Raw genomic sequence first — 10,510 nt, forward strand, 5'->3', positions numbered from 1 at the left:
TTTAAGAGGCTGCTTTGTGCATTTTTTACTTTTTAATTGCTATTTAATTTATATAATAAATAGCAAATGTTTATTTTATTAATTGTATTTTTGATCTATACTTTAAAATTCATCTGTTTGGTCGTTGGTTTATAGTAAAATTAAAAAAAATAGTAGTAATAAAATAAATATACGAAAGAACGGTATACATATAGGATATATATATACTCACCACGTACACATACATATCGAGAGATGAATAAAAATAATTATTCTTCTGTTTTTTGTAATCTGGCTTTGGCGTTAATAACGGAAACATTCATTTGTTTTGCTCTTTCAATTATTTCTTTTCTCTTTTTGCTTGAGACATTATGAGCAATTTCAACACAGTATTTGTTGTTATTCATAATTAGAGGTTCCATTTCTTTAACATTTTTTACAATGTATTTATATTTATTATTTGGTAATAAGTGTCGTGTTTTCTTGTTGCTTCCATATCCAATACTTGGCATTAAGTTGGTTCCTTTATATCTCCTTCTTACACGGCAATCAATACCTCTTGGTTTTCTCCATGCGGGCTGTTCATATATTACAAATAAACAAAATAAAATAAATGTATATATTGCAATATGCATATGAATTCATATATACACACATACATATAAATGCATATAGTTATTAGCATATTCTAAAAATGAAGCCAACATTGTTATGTAGTTGTATAGTATAAGAAAATCATGAATTAGTATACTTTTAAAAATATAATTTTATATATTTTGTCAAAAATTAAGAAAACCAAGTAATATTTTTTTATTTTGGCGATATCATGAACATATATAGTTATACTATCAGTATGTATATACATATATATTTGTATTTATTTGTTTAAATTTTGGAAGCTTACCTTAACACGCATAAACCTATTGGACTGAAATCGAGTGAACTTCTTAGTTCTCTTTTTAATGATTTTTCCAACTTTTTTTACTGCCATTTTATTCTATGATTGTTATAATATGTTTAATATTTGAAAAAATTATTTTGGTATTTATTTTAAATAATAAAAAATTTTAATTGTTTTTTTATTTATATTTTCCCTATATATTGATATGCTATATATCTCTATATATTTGATCTTTTTCTTTTATTATTTTTGTGTTTTTATTTTATAATTAATTTCTTTAATTTTTTCCTAATGTTTTTATTTTTATTTTTTTCTACAGGTTGCTAAAAATATGTTTATATTAACATAGATTTATATAAAAAAAATTAAGTTCCTAAATTACATGAATTAAAAAAAATCGTCATTGTATTAGCACTATAGCATATACATAATATTATTTAAAATATATATTTTATATACGTTTTATGTGCTATTTATATATTATTTATTTCATTGGGGACATAAAATATATGGTATTTTCTTTTGTACATTAATTTGGAAAAGGAACATAATACTATATATAATTTTATAATAGTCGTAAATCCGAAAATATATTGAAACCTATATTAACATTTCTCAACATATTTTAAATCCCCGATTTTATTCATAAGTGTACATATTAATATATGATAAAAACACGATTTTAAGGCAATTATTTTTTTATATCATGAAACTTACGTATAATATTTATATGGATTTTGAGGGCCACGTGCTATTATATTTATATTATTGTAAAGAAAAATAATTATAGGAGATAGCCCATTATATATGTAAATATTCTGTTAAAAAATAATAATGCCGGTACTATAAGGGGTATTTTTATATATGCCCCCACTGGAAAAAATATTATATATTTTCCAAAAGGGCATATTATTAATTTTACATACTTTAAAAACATATATATTTACAATATACTATTTATTTATATAATTGCTTGAATTGGAAAGTATAAAGTTTTTCAACCCTTTTTAAACCCTTTAAAGTTTATAAAATAAAAATTTCAAAAATACTGAGGCCTTTAAATTAAAAAAAAAAAAATAAATGGTTTATAATGAGGCTACTTATTCTAAAACATTATTAAATATAACATATTTATATATAGGGGTAGTCATCCTCCAATTAAAAGGGGAATTATAAAAAAACAAAACAAAATAAACAATAAATTTCACATATTATATTTTCATGTAAGCATTAATTAGTAATGAATTAATTTGATTGATACGTAAAAAACAAAAAAATAATCGTAAAAGAAATATATTTTAAGAAAAGCAATTACACTTGTAATCAAGTAGTTATAATTGTATAGACAACGTTTTTTCTATCTTTGAAATATACTTTTTTTGTCATAAAAATTTATGAAATGGTAGATATATCAATGTAGCATAATATATAATTTAGTTAATTTGTTAAAAAGTTATGAATTTAGGAAAATTGACATTTTATAAGTTAATATTCGCTTAATTTTATTTTCTCTTTTATATTTGAAACCCATTTAATTGTTTTTTTTAAATTTTATGAGGAATAAATAAAATGTTTTTAAACATCGATTCTCCACTTAAAACGATTAGTCCAGCATTCCCTAAATTATTATTTAATGTAGACTCATTAATTTGTGTTTTAAAAACATTTTCATCATTTAACATAATATTTATATTTGATCCGTTATATAATAATACTAAATTATACCAAGTGTCGTGATTGATTGGTATATGTGTTGTTGTATTTAATTGATATGGAATTCCTTTTGAGATTTTTAAAAGATACAATTTTCCTGTTTGATCTGAAATATCTAATATAACTGATAAGAAATTATCTGATGATAAAACCCTAAAAACGATTCCTGATTTTGAAAATGGTTTTAAAGAAATAGATGAACTAAATGTATATGATACTATATTAGTGCATATTCTGTCTTTTTTTAAAAGCACAATAGATGGTATAACCAAGTTATCTTCAGTATTTTTTTGGGCCCCATATAAATAATTTTCTTCACTTTTTAATTTTTTATTACATTCTTCATTCACACTTTGATTGTATTCATTGCTTTTTAGATTATCGCAGTTAGCAATTTTTGTATAGTTACTTTTATTTGTGTTTGAACCAAAAAATGGAATTAGGTCAAAATTTTTTTGAACCCTCCAAAAAGACTGCAAAGGTATAATCCAATTATATTCGAGAGGAACATTGAAATTTTCTTGATATGGTTTGCATGAGTTTACTAAGGGCTCATTGTTGCTAGGTTCATTACCATTTATCTGATCATTATTAAAATTATGACTAATCATGTTAATGTCACCAACTTTCGTACCATTTACTTCGTCTATGCTTGCCCTACCTTTTAACTTCTTTTTTTGTAAGCTTTGTTCCATATTTACAATGTGTGCCTGATCATACATATTTTCCTTATAATACTTAGCTTGGTCTAAAGAACCTATAACTAATTTATCTATAAATATTTTTTCTTTTGAATTATTTACTCCAAAGCCTAATAATCCGTGTAAATTATTTTCCGATTTATATCCAGCTCCAAATGTTTTATTTATGTATGCTCTAACATTTTTGTTACCAAATTCGATAAATATTTTCGTCCAGTTTCCTAATTGTCTAAATGAGTTATTAATTTTTTGATAATTTATTTTTTCACTTTGAACGCCATTTATTAGTTCAATAAAATATATTTCATTTTTATTAATAATAAAATTGGCATAGTTATTAAAATCTTTATATTTAAAAATAATTCCAAAATTCCCTTCGTATGGTATTTTTACATCTAAAGATATAAACCCTCTAGACAATTTAATATATTTATAAAGTACATAAGATGCATATATGTGGTGGTTCGATTTTGCAGCACTATCGTTTGTTATAGATGAGAAATAGTTCCCGTCTGTGTATTTTTCAATTCTCCAATTTGATGGAATATTTTTATTATTCACCTCATTACTGGTGTGATTATTTTCAGCATCATTATTATCCATTATATAATAATTATCATTAACATTTTCGGAATCATATATTTCTTCAAACGTTTTAACTGTCATGGTTTTAATATTTTTTAAAGATTTTTGTAAGTTTTCTATGATATATTTTTTTTTTGCCGTAATAATATCAAATTTTTTGATTAATGTAAAATTGTCTGCTTGCACTTGGTTAAGAAAAGAATCATAATTATTTTGTTCTATTCTTATATCCTTTAGTATTTTATGGAAATTACTGATATTGTTTTTTTTATTAAATAAGTTAGAAAATATATTTTGATTGTTTTTTTGCAAAACTTTAAATTGATCTTTATTGTAATTTTTCTCAAATGTTTTTATTTCATTTTCTAAATTTGTATTTGTGTCTGAACCGGGGTTTATGATATTAGTTTTGTTTTCTTTCATTTTGTTCTGAATTGGTGTTTCTTTCTCATTTTCAGAGGGTATAAATTTATTTTCTTTTTTATAATTTTCGGTGTTATACCAATTGTGCATATTATACAACTGGTTTTGTAAAACGGCATGATTTTTATTAACCAAAACCACTGGAGGTATTTTGAATGCATGTGAATTTAATTGGATAAAAACAGGAGATGTTTTATTTAGGTCATTATTTTTTTGTGATGATATGGATTGATTTCTATTATAATAAGTAGTTGGATAATTGCATATTGATCCATTTGGTTTTGTTAAATAATAGGAGTCCTTGTTTTTATTATCCGTTATAATAGCTTTAATGCCATTTCTAGTGATATCAATTGTAGTGCTAAAGGACTGAGTAATATTTGTAAGCTTTGTTATTTCGATCAAACCTCCTAAATTTGTAATAATACCAGAATGTATAGCAGATTTACATATTGGGGAATGTGGCGCATAAATATAAGAACCAAAAATATCATTTTTTTGATTAAAACAATTTGGTAAGCATCGTGCAACTATGGGTTGATTATTATCAAGCGTAATATTTTCAAACGTATAATCACATGATAATAGTAAAGAGGGGTAATCCATAACAGTATTTATCTTTCCATATTTAATATATAATTGAATATTTTTACAAATTTTTCGTGTCCACCCAGGAAAATTTATAGGGATATTCGAATTTTTTTCATCAGTGTTTTTGGTGCTATATTTATCAAACAATGCAAATGTGTCTATTACTATACTAGTTTGTTCATCTTTTAGATCAGATGATTTTATTCTTTTTACTACAAATGAACCAGACTTAAATTCATAATCATCTTTTATATTATTATCACAATTTATATCTATATCTGAAATATATCTTTTAGACAAGTCTCTTTTTGTTAATAGAGAATGCTTATCATCTGTTACGATGCCTTTATAACCTAGATAAATATCTTTATTCAAATTAAAATTTGTAAAAAAATCATCCATATCAACTAATTTTATGTCTGTTATTCCTTTAAATGAATTATCATACGTATCGTTTGGTAATAATATACCACAGTCTTCATATTTTCCTGATTCGTTTTGTATACTTTTTACTATAATTTTTACGATTCCTTCTGTTTCATTGGATAAAAAGTTTGATTGCACAGCGGATTCGCATATTTTTGCCTTCAGATTCAGGCACCTCCCATTTTTGCCTGCCTTTTCAGGATTTTCAGTATCACTTTTGGTAGAATTTAAAGAATTTTGATCAGTTTTATCACTTGGTAAGCATCCAGATGGACATAAGAAATGAAATGGTTGATTTTTAATCGCTATACTTTCAAATGTTGTCGAACAATATATTTTTTTTTGATATGGTTTATAGCAACTTTTTTCAAATATTGTCATGTAAAAATATAACGAATTTATGATTTGTTCAGGGATATTTTTACTACTCCAAAATAAGGAAAAGGATATATTTTTTTGTTCAGAACTATTTTTATATATTTTTTCTTCTCTAGTAGATGCTATTTCAATATATAATGGAAGTAAGATGTTTCCTGGTAAATATAAAACCTCGCTAGTAATAGTTTCATTATGTTGTGCATTCTGAATGTATAATATATTATTACCATTTAATTTAACTATTAAATTTCCTGTAACATTTTTTGCCACAAATGTATAGTAATTATTCTTTGGTATACTGAGAAAAGTGTGTATTATAATTTTTACATTTTTATTTTCAATTCCTAATTCATTTAAAGTTGTTTGATCAAGCTCTAACCTATCTAATGGTACTTGTAGTAAGCTTTTAGTATTATCTATATCATTAATATCGTATATATACATTAACGCGCCATTCCCATAATTATTTAAAGGAGACGTTATGGTTATTAATGATTTTATATCATTTATCAAATTGATTATTTTTTCCTTTTCATTTTTCATTTCTTTTTCTGTATTTAATATGTTATCTATTTTATTTTTTATTTGATCATAATCATTAATTATTGTATCATATTTATTTACATTTGTATTTGGGTTCACATTTATTAATTTTTTATGTGTATGTCTTATTTTCATTAAATTTAATTCATCTATGGAAAATGGTACAATTTCAAATTCCTTAGTAGACAATGGATTACATTTAAATGAAAATATTTTATTTCCAGCTAGCTGCGCACAATCATCGGTTTCGTTTTTTAGTTTTTTTTCATGATCTATACTCCATAGTTCTGATTTTTCATCATTATTAGGGGAACATATTGAAACTACTAAAAAATTTTTGTGGGTTTTTAAGCATAATCCGTTTTTGGTTCTCAATTTTCCTTCAGGAGAAAGGAACCAAGATATTTTTCCCTAAAAAAGGAAAAAAAAAATTAGATGAATGTTTTGGAATAGCTGTTCAAATTGTTATTTTTTTTTATTTCAAGAATAGAAAGGAAAGGAGTTATAGTAATAATATTATTTGTAAATGAATTAACAATCCATCAAATTGAAAAACATGAAAAATTATTTATTTTTTACATCGTTAATAATTCGTCTATTTAAGTTAATAAACAAACAAAATATCGGTGCTTATAGCATTTGGTAAAAGTGTGTAATTTTAATTTAAATTATTTTAACATATTTACAATAACGCAAATACGCAAAGAAATTAATATATAAATATATTAGGGGATCTTATAAAATATTTTATTTACCTCATTTTCATGCGCTATTTTATCGCATTCATCTAAGGCTATGTCAAATTTGGTATTATCTATAGCATTTTCAGGATATAAACAATAAGATCCTTTATGTTTTAAAAATATTTCTTTGAATGTATAATCATTGGTGCTACATTCACACATATATGCGAAAACAAAAAAACATATTGCTAAAAAATAATAAGTGTTCATATTGTGTATAAACGCTTTTGTTTGTTCTTTTTAAAATTATATCAAAAAGATAATTAAATTAGCAATATTAATAATAATGTTAATTCATAATTAATTAAAATTATCCAGTCAAAAAAAAATCCTAGAACGAAATGAGGATGAACAAAAAGTTTAGAAGCAAAAAATAAACAAATTTAAGCATAGGAATAAAACAAATACAAACTAAATAAATATAAGACAATGTTTTATTATAGATTTATTTATGTCTTACAATATGTAGAAGTTATTTTATATACAAAAGGATACAATATTTTAAGCATAAAAAAAATTAAATTCCTTTACCGAAATATATGTTATTATAGAGAAGAATATCCATATTTCCATGTGTATCTACACAAATTTATTTTCACATATTATTAAATATTATTATAGATGCAGGAGAGGGAAACTAAAATTGTAATAATAATAAACAATAGTAAAATAAAATGCCTAAAAAATTAATATGGACAGATATGTTGTCGTAATACCAACATAAATACATGCAACGCCTTTTTCAATTTTATAAATTATATCCTCACACAGCGTATGCGTACATAATTTCATGAGTATGATAAAATATACTATATAGTTTTTTTATTTTATGAATTTTCATTTTCTCTGATACCTTATATATATTTATACATTTCCTAAATTATTAAACTAATAAAATTAATTTTTTTAATATTCCAACAGAAATAAATATATTGATTCAAATGAATATTTGTGAAATACATTGTCGTGGAATTAGCAACACATACATAATATATACATATGCGTAAAATAATAAATAAATAAATATTATATGTCCACAAATGCATATATGTAGAAATAAACATTGCAATATAGTAGCATTATAAATAAATATAGGGAAAAAATATTTTTACTGATTAAAAATTTTTATTTGTTTATATATTTAATTTTTTTTTAATTGAAAATTGTTGCATTACAAAAAAAAAAAGGAAGAAAAAAAAAAATAAAAATATGTAATGTATAAATATATAATAATTATGGTATATACCTATGTTATTATGAATTTAATATATTATAGCTTATGTTGCTATAAGTATTTGCTCATGCATATATATATTTGTTTTATGATGTTTTTGGATAGGTATGTGTGTATAATAATTGTTGTCTAGTTTGTAATTCAGAGATTACAAAATAAAATGCACATATACATATATGTACATCCTTAGACATCTAATATATTTTTTTAATTTTTTCACCATTATAATGATAAGAAATTAATTTAATAATCTGCTTCATATCCTTCATCTTCCCCTTCCCCATCATTAGTTTCAATGCCGACTTCTTCATAGTCCTTTTCTAAAGCAGCTAAATCTTCTCTAGCTTCACTGAATTCTCCTTCTTCCATACCTTCACCAACATACCAGTGAACAAAGGCTCTCTTTGCGTACATTAAATCAAATTTTTGATCCATTCTTGAAAATACTTCAGCAATAGCAGTAGAGTTAGAGATCATACAAACAGCTCTCATAACTTTTGCTAAGTCTCCACCTGGTACTACTGTTGGAGGTTGATAATTAATACCACATTTAAATCCAGTTGGGCACCAATCAACAAATTGAATAGTTCTTTTTGTTTTTATAGTGGCAACAGCAGCATTTACATCCTTAGGTACTACATCCCCTCTATACATTAAACAACAAGCCATATATTTTCCGTGCCTAGGGTCACACTTTGCCATCATATTTGCTGGTTCAAATGCCGAGTTTGTAATTTCTGATACAGACAATTGCTCATGATATGCTTTTTCAGCACTAACTACAGGGGCATATGATGATAACATAAAATGAATACGTGGATATGGTACTAAATTTGTTTGAAATTCAGTAACATCAACATTTAATGCGCCATCAAAACGTAATGAAGCTGTTAATGATGATATAACTTGTGCAATCAATCTATTTAAATTTGTATAAGTGGGTCTTTCTATGTCTAAATTTTTTTTGCATATATCATAAATAGCTTCATTATCTAACATAATAGCTACATCTGTGTGTTCTAATAATGAATGGGTTGATAAAACTGAGTTATATGGCTCAACTACAGCAGTTGAAACTTGTGGTGATGGCCAACAGCAAAAATTTAACTTTGATTTTTTTCCATAATCAACTGACAATCTTTCTAGCATTAAACATCCAAACCCACTTCCAGTGCCTCCTCCAACAGCACTAAACATCAAAAATCCTTGTAATCCTGTGCAATTATCAGCTAATTTTCGAATTCGATCCAAACAGACATCTATGACTTCTTTACCAATTGTATAGTGGCCTCTTGCAAAATTATTTGCTGCATCTTCCTTTCCGGATATTAACTGCTCAGGGTGAAATAACTGGCGATATGTGCCTGTTCTTACTTCATCCACAACAGTTGGTTCTAAGTCAACAAAAACACAACGTGGAACCTGTTAAAAAATGGCCATATATATGTGTGTATAATGTATTTATAAAATTGGGTAAAAAGGCACTCACATGCATGTGGTATTAAATAATTCATGAAAAACAAAAAAACAACGTAGACCCACATAGTTGAAACATTTTCTTGAAATAATAAGTAAAGTAAAAATATGAACAAAATAATAATCACAGTATATAAAAGATTCATTATTTATTGTAGAAAGAAGTTTGAATCCTTTTTGATTCATAGAAATATATATAATTCGTATTCCCTTACATGTTTGCCGGCCCCGGTTTCTGAAAAAAAGGTATTAAAAGCGTCATCATTTGCTCTACCAGCCTGATCAGAAGGCATTTGACCATCGGGCTGTATACCATGTTCTAAACAAAATAACTCCCTAAAGAAAAATTAATTACAATTTTGTAAATACATATATAATAGCAAAAATGACAGTGACAATAATAATGAGTTACAAAAAAATGTTTACAAGTATACAACGATGTAGTAATATGTTTATTCAGAAATGTTCTCTATAAATATAAAGCATATTGATAATAAGACATTTTTTATACTCAGTAGAGCAATAATAACAACATCAAAATAGTAAATGCATGGGGAAGTGTGTAAAATATAGACTTTTACACATTATAAAATAAAATGAATGTAAGCATGGTTTAGATTTAATCGTATCATCCTCGTCTCATGGCAGTAAAAAATATTACACAACATAAAATAAAAAATATGCATATAAAGCAATGTGGAAATGAAAAATATTAAAAAGGGAATGTAGAAAAGTGTTATAATGTCTTTAATTACCAGCATGCGTTTCCAACTTGAATACCAGCCTGTCCTACATGTATACTTATAACTTCTCTCAT

The 10,510-nt window shown here is 24.8% G+C and overlaps 3 protein-coding genes across 3 annotated transcripts; all 3 read right to left on the bottom strand.

The window, feature by feature from the left end:
* Positions 1-248: 248 nt before the first annotated feature.
* Positions 249-970, bottom strand: PVVCY_0401860 (60S ribosomal protein L32, putative; the record flags this gene model as incomplete). The annotated part of the gene is made up of 2 exons (XM_008627656.1): positions 249-557; positions 884-970. The coding sequence occupies 2 exons, from the start codon at positions 968-970 to the stop codon at positions 249-251; spliced, it is 396 nt and encodes a 131-aa protein (XP_008625878.1).
* Positions 971-2,424: 1,454 nt separating this feature from the next.
* PVVCY_0401870 (LCCL domain-containing protein) lies at positions 2,425-7,193 on the bottom strand (the record flags this gene model as incomplete). The annotated part of the gene is made up of 2 exons (XM_008627655.2): positions 2,425-6,651; positions 6,996-7,193. The coding sequence occupies 2 exons, from the start codon at positions 7,191-7,193 to the stop codon at positions 2,425-2,427; spliced, it is 4,425 nt and encodes a 1,474-aa protein (XP_008625877.2).
* Positions 7,194-8,460: 1,267 nt separating this feature from the next.
* PVVCY_0401880 (alpha tubulin 1, putative) lies at positions 8,461-10,510 on the bottom strand (the record flags this gene model as incomplete). Its single annotated transcript, XM_037634977.1, has 3 exons — positions 8,461-9,639; positions 9,909-10,029; positions 10,449-10,510. 3 exons carry the CDS (start codon positions 10,508-10,510, stop codon positions 8,461-8,463), a joined length of 1,362 nt encoding a protein of 453 aa, XP_037490165.1.

This window comes from Plasmodium vinckei (genome assembly GCF_900681995.1).
Source record: "Plasmodium vinckei vinckei genome assembly, chromosome: PVVCY_04".
NCBI classification, from domain to species: Eukaryota; Apicomplexa; class Aconoidasida; order Haemosporida; family Plasmodiidae; genus Plasmodium; species Plasmodium vinckei.